This window comes from Lepisosteus platostomus, chromosome 2 (assembly GCF_059453375.1).
Source record: "Lepisosteus platostomus isolate fLepPlt1 chromosome 2, fLepPlt1.hap1, whole genome shotgun sequence".
In the NCBI taxonomy this organism is placed as follows: Eukaryota; Metazoa; Chordata; class Actinopteri; order Semionotiformes; family Lepisosteidae; genus Lepisosteus; species Lepisosteus platostomus.
The window spans coordinates 29,479,664-29,498,979 of NC_142612.1; the positions used below are offsets into that span (position 1 = coordinate 29,479,664).

General features: G+C 38.3%; 1 protein-coding gene across 18 annotated transcripts in view; it reads right to left on the bottom strand.

Moving 5' to 3' along the window:
- LOC148676176 (dedicator of cytokinesis protein 9-like) overlaps positions 1–19,316 on the bottom strand; it is a 158,807-nt gene that overhangs the window by 103,142 nt on the left and 36,349 nt on the right. For 8 of the 18 annotated variants that reach the window (XM_088604295.1, XM_088604219.1, XM_088604173.1 and 5 more), the window contains exon 1: positions 6,041–6,630. The exons of 6 other annotated variants lie outside the window; for them this stretch is intronic. In XM_088604295.1, coding sequence (XP_088460421.1) covers positions 6,041–6,202 — 162 coding nt within the window. In that variant the 5' untranslated portion in view covers positions 6,203–6,630. Of the gene's footprint in view, positions 1–6,040; positions 6,632–19,316 lie in introns of those variants that run through there. 4 more of the 18 variants (XM_088604235.1, XM_088604202.1, XM_088604153.1 and 1 more) reach the window with 2 other exon arrangements.

Below are 19,316 nucleotides of genomic sequence, written 5' to 3' on the forward strand. Positions count from 1 at the left end.
CTGTATTATTTGGTGATACTGAGCCATTTTTAAAGGTAAATGAAGCAAGATGCAGGTCCACATTGTTGTGCCCTTTATTGTTGTGCAGGAAAAGCACTGTTTTATTTCCCTGCATTTTTCTGGAAGACACCCAGCCTTTTGTGTAAACCCCTCAGTAACTGCACAAGCTGTCAGAATTTCCACTTGGAGGAAGACTGCATGCCGGAGACTCAGGTTTGGACAACAGCCCGGCGAAGAAGGGAAATACAAAATACACACCATCCCAATTAGAATATGACAACACAGCCAGCCTCACTGCTCTTTACAGCTTGATTAATGAAATGGCAAACTAGCGGCTACTCGGTAATGATGCTTCTTTCCAAATCAAGCTGGGAATAATAATTCAATAGTAATACAGACACACAACGCACTCCAGATTTATTTACACCGCTAATGAAACTGGAACGGAAAAAATAAATTTGTTATGCGGTTAGAGAATGTGCCTTGCTTTAAATTTTTTTTTTTCATTCTGTACATTATCTCCCTTTGTACCGCAGGAATGTGGGAAACTTTCAGAGACCTCTATATGTGCGATTCCAAAATGTTATTGGAGATTTTTGTTGGATTTCACAGGACTGCTTAGAGATGTATGTTTTTTTAAAAAATCATAACAAATATGCCTTGCTATTGGGATTTTTTTGGTCCTATTTCTTTTCGGATAAGGATAAATCTGAATGGCAATTTAAATATTTAAATCTGCCGTGTAAAAGCCCAGAAAGATATTTAGTTTCCCTTTTTATTATCTGTATTCCAAAGAAATCTTTGCACTAGAATAGAATTATAATTAAAAACCCACTTAGAATTACTCCCCCAGCAGTCAAATTTGATTAATCAAACTGGTTGAACTGCTCTTAATGGTAATATTGCATATTAATGAAGAACTTTAGTGCAGAAAATCTTCCGACACCCTCTAGTTCTGGTGTGTAAGACACATTAGGCCGGGATGAATGTAATGGAAATACTTCAGGCATATTCCGTGACTATCTTTACTAGGAATGGAATGACGGGGGAACGTATTACTGCAGGGGGAATTTCATGAAGGGAGCCTCAAGTTCAAATGAAATCATGACTCCAGAGGAAATGAAGTAACTGATTCTGATGCTTTATTCTTGTCAAGTTAAATAATTCTGTGCGTTATATTTTGTGCAGTAACTGGATACATTACTACACAGACATCATTTTAATCACTTGAAATAAGTTGATATGTAAATAGGCAGTGCTCTGCAAAAGCACTGGGACCAGTGGAGTCTAGAGCGGGATTCCCTATGTGATTCATTACATACTATTTCTCAATATGAATGGCAAGAATTTTATTTTGAATTATGTTTATACAGTTATACTTTCTTGGGTCAATTAAAATGATAGGGTTTATTTAGTCTTGAAGATTGACAAGTTTTGGGACAATTGATTAATTGTTGACGTGACTTTTTACTGACATTTTTGTGTTTATCGTGATTTAAAATCCAAAAACATCTCTGTTAAAAAAAATCAAGCACGTTGAAAGCTAAGAGAAAAACTGAACCAAAACCATAACATGGAAATCATATGAAAATCAACAATTTGGAATGAACCAAAGAAAAAAGAAATCACAGGTATAAAAACCTATCAGTCAGGACTGGGTTGGCCAAAAAAAACATCTGCAGTTGTTGACAGAAAATGAGCACCGCTGTCAAGGAAAACCACGGAAAACCTGACAGTTAAAATCACCAACAACCTCCAGAGTGCAGTGCTGAAGGTATCAAAATCCGCTCATCACAGAAGACTGAGACAGCAGAATTTAAAAAAGCCACACTGCAAGACGTAAACCTCTCACCTTCAGAAAATCTCATCTGTGAAGCATGGTGGAGGTAGTGTCAGGACTGGGCATGCATGGCTGCCTCTGGAACTGGCTCACTAGCTTTCTTTGATGATTCGACTAGTGACAGCAGGAGAAAGACTGAATTCTGGAGTGTACAGAAAGATTTGATGGCTTCTGTAGAAGTCATGCAGCATGACAATGACCCAAAACATACTGTACAGTTAAGGGAACCAAGTTCATCCAGAGAAAAAAAGAAAGCATAAAATCTTAGGCCAAGCCAATTTACAGATTTAAATCCAACAGACTATATGCTTTTTTTCATGCTGAAGAATAAAACCGTCACCCCAAGAATAGGGAAGAACTTTAATCACGCTGGCAAAGCATTTAAACACTTCCACAAAAATTCTTGTGAACTCATTCCGACTTCAAGCAGTTATCACTTGAAGGGGACATGCAACCAAATTTAGTCTTTTCGACTACATTTTGAAATTTAGTTCAAATGAGTGTGTCCCACTACTTATGGCAAAATAGAACAAAAACTGTACAACTTGGTGATTTTACGATGCGTTATGCATTATCTTCCATAGCAATCGCCTGAATACAAATTGCTTGACTAGGTCTATGACTATTTTTAATAAATATATAAGAGTTTTAAATTTGATGTCCCAATACTTTGAGAGCATTCTATGTACAATATATTAAAAGGCTTATGATGCCTTTTAATTTATGCAATAAATCAAATTCCAATTGTATAGCACTCGCAGAGCAAAAGGACTCATTATCAAAGGAAAACAAAATATGAATCTATTATTTTGTTTAAAAGGACCTAATTATTTCATAAACCAAGCCCATTTTCTAAACAGCTATTAAAACAGTCTAAACAATACAAAAGGTAATGATCTAAATACAAAGGAAACTCTTTATCAAAGCCATACAGGTTAGTCTGCTTACTCCACCCTTTCGTATAATTCCATGAACATGAACAAATGAACAAAGCTTCATCTTTTAATGTGGCAACATTAGACTGAACAAACAAGCATAGTGTAAGGACTGCTACCAGGTTCCTTGTACTACAAAGATTATTTAACACACAGGCAGTAAGAATTCAACTCTCCCCCAAGCATTTACAGTATCCGTCACCACAGGCCCTGTGGGAACTCAAGCAGATATTCACTAGATTTACAGTATGGACACAAAAGTGCTGTGAGAAAACTGGCAACTTCCAGTGTATCTGGGGAGCTACTTATTTAAAATGTGACAGTCTGGTATGTCTTCTTCACAAGTAATAATGAACGGCATTTATCTAGCCATTTTTATACTGAAGCTCTTTAAGTATGTAGGAGGGGACCCACTTCATCCACCACAGAATTGCATCTCCCCACCTGGATGATGTGAGGCAGCCATTAAGTGCCAACCTCCCCACTGCACATCAGATCAATGAAAAAGTGGAGAAGCGAGAAACAATTAAGGGGGACTCATGGGGTCCGAAAGACATGTGAAGCAGAGTTCCTATTGCTGTTGGTATGATCGCCTGCCTAGTCCGACCGGCTAGCAATCTTTCAGAAGGAAGACTCCTTCCCCCTATAAAAAACAAAAGCATTTCCGCAAACAGAGCAATTCAGTAACAACAAAGATGGCTTGTTACACAAATAAACAGTGAAAGGTCAGTTTCCGGTGCCCCCACGCTTGTTACAGTACCTTTCTGCTGTTACAGTTGGCTTTTGGGGGCTTTCCTGGGGAAGCGCAGTATTAAATACCAATAATGAGATAAGACAGATTACTGCCACTGCCCCCCCTTCCCTCCAAACACAAAAAGCATATGTTAATTTCCTGGAGGAAGGAAAAGGGTGCGCTGGTATAAAGTGACTAATTGAAAACCCAGGGCAATATCCTGTGTAAACAAAGCCATGGGTGGACAACAGTAGCACAACCATCTTGCATACTGAAATGAGTGTCAGGGGTTCAAGCTCTGCTAGTGAGCACACTTCCCCCCTCCAGCCTTGTCAGCAGCAGATCATCTTTGTGCTGTATATTAAACATTCCAGACCAGGCAGTGTTATCTAGGAGGGATGGACCAAAATTCCTGTAAGGACATTTCAAATGAACTAGTGTCTTTTGTTTGCCCGGAACCACAGACAGTGCAGAAGCATGAAATCAACATTCAAGGACGTAATTAATCCAAAGGCAACAACAGCACTTCTAGTACATCAAAGATATGTATTTCAGAAACTGAAACCATCTCTGTCCTTACAGTGGGGCAATTTTCTACATACACTGCTTTTGAAAGTAGTCACCTTCCCTACTATTCATTGTTCCCAACCAAACATTCACCTTTCTTAAACAGAAAGGGCAAACATTTCATGGGGAAAGAGCTAATTCAAAGTTTTTTGTTAATTAAAATGACAGAACAGACCAGACCTTTTTTACTGGCAGATAAAGAGAATGAGAATTTCCCAGAAATTATGCTGTAGAAATCTACTTGTGGACAGCAACAGCACAACCATCTCTCATATTGACAAAGGTGTGATCATTTCACTGGATTGCATTAATACACCGAGAGTATTATATAATATACTAATATTTGGTGATCAGATACATGATGTTGGCTTTACTAGCAGTAGATTCCTGCGGCATTACAATATACTTTTGTGAAATACACAGCTGTGACAAAATGTCAAGCACACAATGGTGAACACACACAGCCATCTGTATCTGGCAGTGTGGTCATGTGCACTCTGTATACCAAGAGTGTAGAAGGACTGTGGGGAAAAAGAATAATCCCACAAAGCTTTCTGTTGTTTGGGTTTTTTTGGCAGGGCTTTCTTTTTTCTTCAGATTTGACAGCATTAGTTTGAAGAGCAACAGAAGCAGTTGTTCTGGAAAACGTGAATGTGGATGCTTTGTTTATGTGTAGAATCAGTCCTCGCAAGTTGACCGGTGGATCTCCGCTTTCTCGTTCACGTGAGCGCAGAGCCAAGCCTGCGATGCTGTTTTCCCCTGCCCACCTTCAGCCTCCTCCGCAAAATCCGCAGCTGCAAGCATTTTATCTGATTTTTTTTTCTAATTAAAGGATCCAGCATCTCTTACGGATGCACCAACACCTTTTTGTCTGTCACTTGTCTATCCACCCATTTGCCTCGCTTTGTGTTCTGTTCTCTGATTTTGACAAGCTGGTAACTGCCTCTGATTCTTAAAATCTGTGATTTATAGGCATTAACAAAAATATCATTAGTCTAGATTGTACAGGGAAAAAAAAGAGATGCAGACTTTGATTTGAAAGAAAAGACATAAAAGCTGTCAACCATGTGCAATAGGCTGCATTTTAGGTAAATTAAGCACTGTTACATACTGTTTAAAGTATATGTCCCTATTGGTATCCTAACGTACGTTACAAAAAAACTACACAATTTTTGTCTGACAAGAAAAGGATTAAAAGTCATTTTTTTAAACCAAATAAAGGAGACTACTTCTGAAATCTGAAAAATAAGCCAATTCCCTATGCAGAAGACAATCCTGACTGCTAAGCACCAGACGCTATGGGCATTTTTTTTCCATGAAATTTAACAGAAATTTACTTTAACAGAAAAGCTTCATTGATCAGTCACAGAACTCTGCTGCTTTCCTATTGCAAGAACCGATCCATACAACGGTGCTAAAAAAGGACAGAGATTTAGTCTAATTGCTTTTGCCTGCATTTTAGTTTCTGTATTCAGTTACAGGGGATGGTCTTAACTGGAAAAGACAATTCTCCTCACTAATCAAAACTGAAAAAGAGGTCATTTTAAAGCCCTTTCCTATACAGTTCCATGCATGTTAATTAATTCTGGTAGCAAATAACTCTGTACAGTAGAGATAATGCTATTGGGTACTACATGTCAGAACAGGAAATCAAAGCTTCCTTTACTGACAGATACACGTTTTACAGTCTGCAAAATAACTGCCAGGAAAAAAAAACCTTACACGACTGCCTGGACATTTAAGTGGGGCTGCATAATTCATAAGCTTTGATTGCAAGGATATACTTAAAAAAAACTCACTTCCCGCTTTTACCATGCTTCTAATTTCTTCTTTTTAAGAAATGCCACTCTATTTTTAGTGTCAAGTTGAAAGGAGTAAAAGCCATGACTTTCTTCAGTGTGATTCACCTATCTGCTACAAATGCAAACAAACACACAGATGAAGCCACAAGACATTCGCATTTACCACTGCAGACTGTGGCCATATCCTGGATTCTGCCCTGCTTGGAGACTGCTCTGCCTGCTCAAGGCCATTCTGTTCTGGAGCATTCTTGCAGATGTAGCCACAGTTCCTCTCAATCACAGTTCGCAGGCCCTCAAAGAGAATGACACTGGTGGTGCAGCCCATACCAGGGATGAGCGTAGAGTCACAAACATCACCGGCCCTCACATGCGCCTATCACCTTCAGGAGAGCAGCCAGATGACCCAGTTTCCTCACTTAGCCTTAATTCTGCCCCGTTCCAAACTGCAATGCTCCACGGGGGCACAAGAGGACAAACAAGAGCAGAAAACAAGCCTTCAGTCAAGTAAACTGTCAAGCTAGGAAGCTTGCTTTCAGAAGACAAGAACAGTCCCCAAACTAGGACAGACCAGAAGCAAAGGCACATCCACAGCAGGGCTGAAAGTGTTAGTTCCCCTCAGAGCTCCTCAGTGAGTCCAGTTCTAAGTCCGACGCAGCGTCTCCTCAGCTCCTGTCAGAGCCTCTCGGAAGCTCATTCTAGAAGGATGCTGGAAATGTTGCTGCTGCTGCTGCTGCCTCCTCAGCTAGCACTGCACTTCGTCACGCTGCCAGCTTGTGCGTCTGCTACTGCTCCTCAGTACAGCTCCTCTCTCTCCCTCCCTCTCTCCCAGAGTGCCCTTCTCTTGCTTAATGAGAGCGTAAGCTTCTGCCTCTTTCCTTGACCCAAATCTGTAAGTGAGTTTGTGTTTTGCATTTCTCCAGGGATGTGAAAATACGGAGCCAGTGGTGGTGCTGGGCAGTATTCGAGGTATCTGAACACCCGCTACTTACTACCTTTATTGTCCCAGAAGGTAAATTTGCTTTGCTGAGAGGTACAGTTAAATACATCTACAATATACTATACGCTCAGCACGACATGAGCACCTTAACAATGAAATGAAAATGAGATGAAAAGAGTTAGAAGCTTTATGCAATATTCACAATTTAGAAGGGCACATAAAGAATCAGGGCTGTCAGTGTGAGATAGATATACAAGAGGTGAGGCTGCAAGACTTGCAGAGAAGCAAGGACAAAAAAAAATGTCCCTGTAGCCTCATGTTATGGCAACTCCCCTTTCATACACATGGACGTGAGCATCTCTTACTCCTGTGCAGGCCACTTTCAAAGTCAGGCAAAAAGCAATATGGTTGGCTGCTCATCTAGTTCAAGTTAGCGTCAAACCATCTCTACTGTGACAGTGTGTGCTAGAGTTGTTTTGATACTCAGCACTCCTTAAATTTCTCCATACCACTCCCTCCCTTAACTGGACAAAGGTAAAACGCACTTAAGCAACAACACTATAAGCACTCTGTTTTCTTCAATTTTTTTTTCCAAATTACTTTTTCAATACTAGAATGATGTACAACATTCCTACTGTACCTATAATAGGCCAGAAAATATGGGTGATCTTGATTAAGGGGATTGTGAAAATTCTGAAGATAAAAGAATAAGATACCACATGAATAAAGCAGATTCATTTGTTCATGAATACAGTAAACTACAGAAGATTATATGCTAGAAACTAATATGCCTTGAATCTTCATTAGTGGACATGAAAACAAACATCATCAGCCACCACAGTATCACCCAGAAATAAACCAGTATGCACAGTGACATGGCAGGCAATTTGCAATTTGACTGTGACCTTTTTAAAATATAAATAAATGCAAAGAAGGCTCTTCTTTAAAGCCTTAATGTGATTCTCTGCTGCTGAGACTGCATGGTTTCTGGCTTGATGAAGGACTTGATAAAACCTGTGCTGGTACACTGTAAAACAAACTTATCTGAGCCAGATTGTCTGAAAGACTAGTCTTCAGGGAGACAATTATATATGAACTGCTTCCTCAGCAAGATAAGGAGCATATTAAAACACCCACTCCAAATGAGAAAAGACAACACTGTTGCTGAATTACAACCGGACAACTTGTTGGATAGCTTGTTGCTGAACCTATTTTTTTTAACTGCTGTGCCCCCTAATATAAGAACTTTCTTTAAAAAGGTCTCATTTTAATAACGAGAGCCTGACAGATCCCTAATTAATGTTTTCCTGAACATGCAGAAAAGAAAACATAAAATGAGTAAAACCAAACATACTTACATGGCATACAGTCAGACTTGCAATATTTGAAGATACCAAATAAAATATACAGAGGAAACAAATGTCAACCTTGTATAGCATTATATCTTCAACAAAGACAAGTTCATTCTTGTCAAGAATGGAGCTCTTTAAAACTGGACACAAAGTGTCCTCAATCTTTGTAGCCTCAAAGAAAAATTGCTTTTTTTAGCAGCTACGTCGAGGCACAGTTTAGAAAACAAATTGAGCTGTAATGGATGACGCTGCAAGTGTAGGTCCATGAAATTCCTGATCTTGGTACTGGGAAGTCCAAAATTAGTCCTAATTATTTATTTGACAGACCCTTTTATCCAAAGAGACTTGCATTTGCTGCCATTTATACAGCTAGGTATTTTACTGAAGCAGTTTGGTGAAATGACTTGTTTGAGTGTACAGCCATGTCTTACCCAACACTAACCCTCCAGTTACCAGTGCAGAACACTGACCACTGCTCCACACTGCTTCCCTGATAAAGGTGGCACAGAGTGAAGTGGTACAGTAGCCAGTCACACTGAAGAAAGGATGCAGGGTTTAGTTTTAATGTATAGACAGTCACAAGTCCAAGAACTGGAAAGTTGAAATCCCCCTGTTAGAAAGCCTCCTGAGAACAGAAGATGCTAGGCCAGACTGCCAGCATTGGTACAGTAGCTAGATGGGTCCCTCAAGTTGCTAAATTGTGACAATCCCAGGTTATGGTCTTTTGCCAGCTGCACTAAGTTGATGAAGTGCAAACTGAGTCTGACCTCTGTCTGACCATTCAGAATCGGTGCCCCTTTGTGAAATTGCAGTGAGAAATTTGAAGATCAGTCCCAACAGTTCAACTTGGGGTAAAAAGGGTGAAAGACAAGGACATTGCTATGTGCTAGGAAGTGAGGTATAGGAGAAAGGAGAAAAATTGGCTTTGATAATAAAAAATAACATGGAATCATGGTTAGTTGTTCTCCTTTTCTCCTGCATCCTATACTCAAACACATTGTTCTGGTTTTCTGAGAGGGTGTCAGGGACTGGTGTAATCAGCAAAGCAAACTGACACAAAGAATAAGCTTAGGGTACTCGAGCACTGTAATGCAACAAGCAGCATATGTTCTTGGTTTTGCAGGCAAAAAGATCTCGTGAGCCACAAAACTGAGAGATCATTGGAGGAATTAAAAGAACTTTTAAATATGTCAGGTTCAGTCTAACCAAAATTACTGTTTTTGAAGCAATCACTTCACTGAACAGATGCTTAGCGCAGAATGACTAGGTTGGGTGGAATGTGTGCAAGCACCCACTCCTCATAAACACAAGGGGGTATTTTTATACAGCAGACACCTGGAATTTCAATTCTCTGACAGTTCCCTGATAGCGCCTGACTTCACAACACTCCAGAGATTACATTCACCTTGAAAAGAACTGAGAAACAATTCAATCCAGTTAACAGGATTCTTCTAAAAATGTTCAAGACTTGCTAGCACCTGATGACAAAACTTACTTCTAAATGCTACTAATAACAGAAGCTGGGTATAAGTTTCCACCAATTATAAATGTCCTTGACCCAACTTGCTCAAAATATATCAGCGGTCAAGCTTCTGGATAGATCCTTCATATTGAAATTTAAAAGGATGACAATCAAAGTAAATCAAAGTTGGATTGTTTAGAGAATACACAATATTTGGTATTACTACTTACTTGGCTGATGCTTTTATCCCAAGAGACTTGCAATTGCACCTTTTAATAGAGTTGAGTGAAGTGTCGTGCCCCAGAGTACAACAGCTGTGTCTCACCCAAGATTGGGACTCACAACCATCCAGTCCAGAATTGTAATCATTGTTCCACACTGTTTATGGTTCCCTTGTATCTAAAATTGTCCAAAATTCCAGCAGCTGCAACACATTTATCTCTCACCAGGAAACTCTCTGGAATTATTGCTGTATGCTGCAAAGAAAAGTGTATTCAGGTCACAGGTAACTAAATGATATATCTAGTGATGTTCTGTACAGATGGGACTTCAATAGGTGTAGCTTTGCCAAAGGCTGCTATTACAAGTGTAATAAACATTGTCACGAATAGTACAGTCTTGGGACAAGCTATTTCGCAACACTTAAATAACAGGTTGTAGATGTCATATATACAGTATGTATACAATATTGATCTTAAGAAGTGAGGTGCCTTTGTTTAATAGCGAATTTGCCTTGTCCAAATGCTAATTGGAAAAAAAACTATTTCTTATGTTAAAGAGTGTACATGCTTCAAGTTTGTGCTAAAAAATTAGTAATGTTTTTTAGCTTTTAATAATCTTAAAATCCGAGATCTAGTACTTGCCTTAACTACACAGATAAATTCAAGGCTTTTTACCCTTTTAGGATGTTTTCAGATGATAAAAATAAAACAGGATTAAAAAGATATTACAATACGTTTTCTAAAGGTTGAAACTGATGTTTTGATTCACAGATTTATTATTAGCAGAACATAACAAAAATCATCTCATTTATTCCTTTCAGACATAAACATTGCGATGTTACAGGCACTGTAATGTCCTTCTGTATTTTTTTGACAACATGAAGACATCATTTTGCTTATGTACAAGTATTATCTTATACATAAATAAAAGCTATTAAGGGAAACAGAAGAAATAACAGATTAAATAAGATCAAGACACCATGGTCCAAATGACCACGAGCTTTCATTATGATGCATGTGCACTATATTATCAATTAAGAACATAAGAAAAGATAGACATAAGAATGAGTCATTTGGTCCCATTTGGTGGTTAGTAGTTTATTGAGCCCAGGATCACATCCAGCTTTTTCTTGGAAAAAGCCAAGGTATCGGCTTCAACCACATACGGTAGCTAGGTAGCTTGTTTTAGACTACTACAACTCTTTGGGTACAGAATTTCTCACTTAAAGCAGTTCCAAACACACTTCCACATAGTTTCCACTTGTGTCTTCTAGCTCATGCTTCACCGTTAATTCTGCAGGGTTGATTTCGTCAATGCCTTTTAAGATGTTGGAATACTTCTATCAGTTTCCCTTGTAGTCTTCGTTGGTCACGACCAAAACTATTCAGTTCCATCAGAATCTCAGTAGAGGACATTCCTTTAAGCCTTGTGTAATGATGCATAGCAATTCAACTTAAATGCATTGTAGTATTGTACTAAAAGATATCAGTAGTGTGTGGCATTCCAGGTTGCTTCACAACACTATTACGACAGAACAAAAAGTGTAAGAAATTAGGTAAAATAAATGACTAGCAGAAGCTAGCTATTCATTAAAAGCTTGTTTCATTAATGAACATTATACCTTGGAATGTATTTTATCACTTAGAATTATCATTAGCATAATGATTTAGAATTTTTAAAACAACGGTTAAAGACATACACTGAATATTGGTTAAAAATACTTTAAAGGAAAAACCATCAGACCCTTGCTGCTACAGCTCCTTCAGCTCAGGCCAAGACACATTTTAAACCTCTCTTTATTGTCAAATTGGATCTTTTTCAGGTGTGTGAATACTGCATACATATACCAGCATGTGCCATGTCATCGGAGCACTTTATGACAGCAGAGAAAACCCCCAGCCAAGCTACAATTTCTATTGTGTTCCCTTAAAAATGCTTGATTTTTTTGGCTGAAAGAACAAAAAAAAAAGTTGACCTAGGATCTGAGCCAAACCTCGCATCTCCCTCTCACTCGACAATGTTCTTTTTATATTCATCTATTAAAGGAAGTTTATTTTGGATTTTTAATTCTATAATTTAAATCATTGTCATTAGAAATGAAATGGGGGGGGGGGTACAAATACAGTTCTTGAATTTCTTTCATTCTCATCTCTACTTTGAAAATAATTGTACAAGCAGTGAAGAGCACAAAAAAAGAAGGACACACTTGCACTGTGACTAAGTATATAAAATACTGAAAACAATACTGGTGTTTGAAGTAGTTTGGTTTTCACTTTCTTTTTTAAATGCCATGTTTTTAAACTGAAAGAGGTAAGATAGAACATGTTACTAATTCAGCTGTATTTGACTCAGTTACCAACTTTTTTCTAACCTAGACAGTAAGGCCAATCTGAGCTGCTGAGCCCTGAAATAAGAGCAGTGGATCAGCAGGACGAAGCCAAGCAGTCAGAAGACTTCAGTTATGGCCATTGATCGCAGAGACTGGAAGCCCCTGAGAAACAGGCCATTATCTCCACTTTGCCAGTCTGCAAGCATTATTTCTAATAGCATATAGGTATGCCTTATAATGGAATCTGCAGAGAGCTGCCAGACTGCACTTGGGGAAGCCTAGACTATATATTAATTCAATGAGCAGGTCTACTTCCTGATTTGTACTTTCAACAGACATGCAAGATTTTAAGATTCTTTGTCTAATTAAAAACAAAAATTTAGCTATATTTAAGGTGAAAATCTAAGTGGGAACTGGAAAAGGCAATGGCTTATTCATTGTAAAAGAGAGAAAAGTTTTTCTTTGATGTCTTGTCCACCATCCTCACAGCATATTCAAGGAAGGGTAGGGCAGCGTCTCAACTGCAGGCTATAATTGCCTTATTCCAAGATAACATGTTTCCTTGTATAGGGGCAAAGGTATTACTCCATTTTTATCAAAGTTTATGAAGGGTCAAGCCATATTTTTAGGGCATAAATCAGGAGGTATTGCATACATATACAACATGAAATACTCTTTTACTTCACTAGATGGAATTCCTAAAAGGAACAGCTTATGTTAGTAGGATGTGCGTCACAGACCTCAGGGAAAGAAATCTGATTTATGTCAAAACTGGCTCTGATGAGAATGAACATTACTTTCCATACACTTGCAGTGAGGAGAAGAAATGTTAACCCTCAAACAGCAAATTCAGCATTATAAGCATTGTTCTTGTGCACAAAATGCAGTCTAATTCATCTTAAAATCAAAATGTAACCAATTTGGAAAAAAAACATGTTGCATGGGAAAAAAAATAACTGGGGGGTTTGTTTTTTTTACCACATGAGCTTATACTATATTGCACCCAAGAAGTAAGCTGTAAAACTCCCTATCCCTTGACTGAATCTGTAATTTAAAAACCTTTTTACCTTTAAACATACAACTTTCAAATATCTGACTGCTGTATAGAAAGCAATATAAAGTAGTGTTGGTATTTATAATTTTGTTGAAAAATAAAAAAATGTAACTGCATCTTCAAATTACACAGCCTGTGTGATAAACCACAGAAAGTGTTTTTTTTTCTTCAATTTTTCAAACATTTAGGCAGACTAGTATTTTAAAAAATTGCATTTTACAGTTGTATTTTCAGAAACACCCATTAAATAAATGTATTGCTGGCAATCAGATTAATTCCATGCTAATGTTACACTGCAGCTTATTAAAATGCCTTTATAAAAGTGCTCCTTTCAGAGTTCTTTGGTTTTGGTTTTAATTTGCCTTGTCCTAAAGGGAACACCTTCTACAGGTAAAAGTTTAGCTTCTTGCTTGAGTTCCTGAGAAAATAACTCAAAGTATTTCCTTAATTTTGATATAACAATATCAGGAAGCAATCTTAAAATGACATCCACACTGAGCAAGCAGTAACCGCATTACAGCGGTCTGCACAAAACTGCATTGTTCAGAATAAATGGAGTTCAAACTTCCTTTCAAAACTTAAGTAGTGGATGAAAAAATGGAACCCCAATGTAAAGTCGCTATCATGAGCAGCTGGTGTGTCTGGTACAATCTGCGATACAGAGTCTACTAGTAAGTGGATTTCTATAGGAGGAATGTGGCACCATTCTCTCTGCACCACTTAACTAGCAAACATGCATTACCAGGTGTGAAGAGCAATTTGTGAAGTGTAACCCGACTATAGTATCCTGCGCAGTGGAGTTCTTGGTGGACCCTTTTTGATTAAACTGGCTGCTTGTGCTCAAGGTTGAAATTTGCAAGCAACTGATCTGCAGCTGCTTGTCTGTTTTGTCTTATTCTTGGAATGATCTCGGGATATCACGATCCCGGAGCATGCGCTTCGCTCTCTGTTAACCTTTGCTGATGTCTTTCTCTCAGGGTTCCATGCTGACATCAGCATGTTCAGCTGTTTTGGGCACTGAAGCTCCTGACAAAAGCACCATAGCAATCACCCTTCTTTCAAAGTCTGATTTTTGAACAGGGAAACGCAAATCTAAGCGTACAAGCAGACATTATGGGGAAGTGCACTGAAAACCAAGAACAAGAGGTACTTCTTTACTCAATCCTGGCTTGTTGCTGAAGCCAATCCCCTGATTTATTTCAAGAAATGGGTGAATGAGATCCATGGATCAGTTAATTACAAAATGGGCAGCAGAATGAATAGTCTGTTCTTGTTTCAGAATACTTGATGTCTCTTATTTACCTAGGTCTTTCAATTTGTGTGTCTACTATATACAGTAGATATACACACACACACCTTATGCAACAGAACCAACCACAAAGCCACCTGACAACTAAAGACAAGCAACGAACAGAGATAGCTTATTTTAAATCTATAGAATGCATTATACCACAGGAGAATATAATTTTAAGTTAATTACAAATGACTTTGGCTGGACTGTGAGAAATCCATTGAAGGCAAGAATCTCCATATCTGGACTATAGTGTTTAACCTGAATGAGCTAGCAAGTCTAAAAGTAAATGCTGCTTTTAACATCAGCAGTAAATTACTGATAATTTAATCTCTATTTTGCTCACTTTTGTGCGGTTTTACAAAGCAGCACACTTAAAGTGGACATTGGTGCTCATCTTTTGCCTGTTTTCCAAGTTAACCCATGACACATTGGTGACAATCCTCTAGACAGGAACTGCTGATCCACAGGGTTGACAGCTGGTATTGCTACAATAATTTTAGCATTTTATAGAAAAACCAAAGGATGGGTTGACAGACACATGTGGCACAGCTGTGCAATCTGGGGGAGATTCTGCCCATAAATGTGACACTGTTGCCTTCCAATACCTGTTTGGCAGTGGTCTCACTGATGCTCTATTCAGTTTGTAGACCATTTCTGCTTAAGTTACAAAACTATGCGAGAACAGCAATATACTCGGCGCCCTCTGTATTCTATAATAAAAATGCTTTCTGGAATACCTAGCAACAAATGCTGGCACCGTGTCAATAAGTATATAACCAACACACATGGCTGTGTTTAAATTTAAACTTTAATTAAAAAATGTAATCAAAAATGGCACATGCAAGGCAAGAGGTACAGCAGTCCTGTGGTTTAAAACTCATGAAAAAATACTACTGCCAACCAAGTTTCTCCATAAAAGATGTCATATTTCTCAGTGGTTGGGTCTCCTGTTAACCATGATATAAATGCGAGCTGAACTCTTTGGAAAGAAGCGGAGGGAAAATCTAACACCAGAGCCTGGCAAAATTTCCATGGAAGAAAGTCACCTGGCATTGTCAATAGTGGAATTTTCAGAGGACAATGGAGAACGCTGACATCATATCAACATCCAGTTGTAGATTCACACACTCAAAGGTCACTGCCAGGGGTCTCCAGAATTTGTTTGAAAGGAAGTGCCTGTTTCCTTGTATTTGTAAAGCTTGGGACTCGCTGTAACATTTTTGCTCCTTCATATGAACGTTACAAGTGAGAGGGGGCCATTCCACGGATGCATTTGATGCGTTAAGACTCCTGATTTCACTCTTTTAAAAATTAAATTGTTGATTGAAAACAGCTGGAAAAATAACCATGACAAAAACTGTTTTTTGTGGTCGCCAATTTGTTTGTACAACAAATTAGAAGATTTTTTTTCTAGAACTACTGTATTCTTTGTTTTAATGAAGTACTCAGTGTTTTGTCAGCTTTATCAGTGAGCATTTCAGTTCATGAGGCACAGGTTCTGCACAAAGACAAAACGGGCAATGAAGGAGCATGGTTTTTCTGTTCACATTTTGCACTAAAAAAAGAGGTCTCAGAGAAGTAGACTGGATATACACTGTGACTGTACATATATGTTTTATTTGTAATTCTTCAACCTAGGCAACATAATATTTTTTTTTAATTATGAATTTGGTCAATTCGTCTTTCTTCTGAAGAGAAACCTGGAATTAATTTACAATTTACAAACCAAGAGCCTTCATCACCACTTCCACCCCGTTGCATTCTGGTTTATTTCAGCTTTTCTTTCAGACAAAGTGTGAAATGAAACAGGGTGTTGCTGAGGATAAAACAAAGAAAGCAGGTTTTCTAAATTGTGCTTTAATTTGTCACTTTTTTTCCTCAAAATCTTCTTCATCCCACGTGCCAACAATGACTAAGCCTCCCCAGAGACCACAGCATCAGTCTATTTAGCACAAATACTGCAAACTGCCAAATGGCAAAGCCCTGTTTTCTGTTAAACCTTCCAATCATTTATAAAACTCTCAATCCTGTGAGACCAGTCCTGCATGAAATGTTTACAACTTCGGCTACACCAGAGCCAGAGATTTTTATGCCGTCATCACAAATAAGAGCTGTAAGATAGCTAAATAGTGTGACAAAGAAAAAAGGTTGTTCATTTTCTCACAAATGAATATCTCCACAATGCAATGGGGAAAAAATACTATGCCACATAACGGCTTTTCAAAGCCTTGGTAAGAAGCAGCTTTACTAACCAATGCTTTAAAAAGCCATTATGTGGCAAAAGGTGTCCCCCCCCATTGCATTGTGGAGATATTAATATTTGTGTGTTTACAATTATAGTCATGTAACTGCTCAACAGTGAACCAACTTGAAAATCCCAACCTACGGTATCAGGTGAATTTTTAAAATGGTTTGCAGGCCCAGAAAGCACTTGACCTCAGAGGCAACCTCCCCACTTGCATTGACTGGCGTTTAGTTTCTTATTGTGTTCCTCAGTTAATACGCTGACGTGGGCTGAGATTCATGTGCCTGATCTTCAGCTGCTAAGGGTCAAAAAGGCAGCTCATTAAATAGAAGTTAAGCCGCCACTGTGGGTTTAATGGTAGCAAACCCATCGAGAGGCAACACCAGCTCTAATCGTTCAGTTTGTACGGCATGTTCATTCACAGCTTTTACAAGTACAAGCTAGTGTAGACCAGAGACATTATTTGAAGTCTAATACTTAAAACTACATGTGAAGCTGTAGATACAGACAGGGCTGAACACAATACAAGGAGAAAGACTTTTTAAAAGGGTCTTTTCCTTATGAAAACACAAGAGAATGGGTCTCATCAAATGTTGCTTCACAATGCAAGTGCTGTTTCCTTCTGTCTTTTGTTTATTTCTTTTTAAGGAAGAGCTTATTTATTCCTTGATGAAATTTCCCTGAAAGAGGCTGCTTCCTTTTTCTCCCTAACACTGCTATGGAAGACAGCAACAAAAAAAAAGCAAACACACACCAACAGCTTTTGAGAGGATAAGAGAGCTTCAGAAACATAATAAAATGCTCCTTTTTCTTTTTTTAGACTGCTAAAAGGATTTCTTCAGGATACCCTCAATAAATCCAATTTAAAAAGTCTGAGGTTTCACTATTCACTCCCCTCATTTTATTTACAAAATAATTATACATTTAAAATAATTGTTTGGAGTCATGTCTTCTATTCTTGGCTGTAAGTGCACTTCCTGTTAGATTCCTCTTGTCCTTGTCCCCAGGATCAACAGTGATTTATGAAATGGATTGACTTTGTTAATGCATTTGAGGATTTTGAATACTTCAATCATGTACCCACATAGTTGTCTTTGTTCAAAGCTAAAAAGGACTACATTTCTTTCACCTTAGTCCTTTTATCACTTTATACACCAGGTACAGTATGTGTCAGCAGGTGTGTATCTGGCTGCTCTTCTTAGATCAGTTCCAGGACAAACATTTCTTGACAACACGGTACCAGACTTCTACATGGCTTCCTTCAATATTAATATCCCTTGATTTAATTATAGTTAAGCAATCTTAACATCGTTTGCCTTTTTAATTGACTATCCAAATTCACTTACGACGCTATCTAGGATGCCTGCATTAAGAACTAATCTTTTATCAAAAACCTCTGCCTGTACCATTTTCTCAACCCTTGAATATCCCCCTCGTCAAGCTGACATTATATTATCTTCATAACATTTACATGCAGTAGAAGCTAGACTTCTACTGTCTATCTGTAATTATGCGACTTTGTCATCCTTTTCTGGATGAGTGCTAAATTAGCCATTTCCAATCAATGGATATTACTCCATTCTTATGACATCAACACATTAATTCAAGCAGACTCAAACAAGCACCACGTCCATCTTTAATTAATGTCTAAAGGATTATTTACTGATCATAAGATAAAGATTAAAAGAACAAAGAATTACAGCACAGGTGACACAAAAGCCGGGTGTTGTTTTCTCTAATGCCACTGCCGCACATCTCCGTTTTAACCTGAATGGACTCTTATGAACAAGTAACCACAAAAATACGGAGTACAGCACGTGAGGCTTATTACTATAACACTCAGGAGGAAAGCTCAACTAAAGAAGAGTAGAACCATCTGAATAGCAAGATGTGCCCTAACCCCAGCTATTTATAATATGCTATTTCTCACCATGAATCTTGACATACTTTCAGCTTTACCATAATCCACAGACAGACATATTAATCAATTTTAAAAGAAAAAAACTATGGCTTGAGAACTGAATTTTGGAGTCTCTGAATCACAATTACCATTGAACAAAGGAAATTCATTATTTGTGTATTTTTCTTATGCTCAGTCTGCTTTCTAAATTAAGAAAAAAACCTTAAATTGTGGGATTTAAGCATGCAAAAGCTGAAACACAGAATCATATCTGAAAGTGAGAATCCTCTTACACACTTGATTGTTCAGAATGTCTTCCTGTAGAGCACATGCTGGTCTTGTCTGTAACAGATTGGAGCCTGGCTACCATCTACACCAGTGCAAGTCTTGTCATTCACAATGACAAATCCTTTTGTCGGCCTGTGCATCTCCTTTCTTAGCTAAACCCCTTATCTGAAGTGTTCTATAGTTCCTGTGCTTATGACCCTTACTGCCCGCCGATACAGAAGCAGGTTACAGGAAGGTCGTGCTGCCCTCTACAGACAGATATGTCCACATTCAGCTGCAGGTGAATTCGGTCTTCCTTCTGTTCACTGCTCAGAGCAGCAATCCCTGAAGTAAAAGCTAATATGTTAATAAAGTAA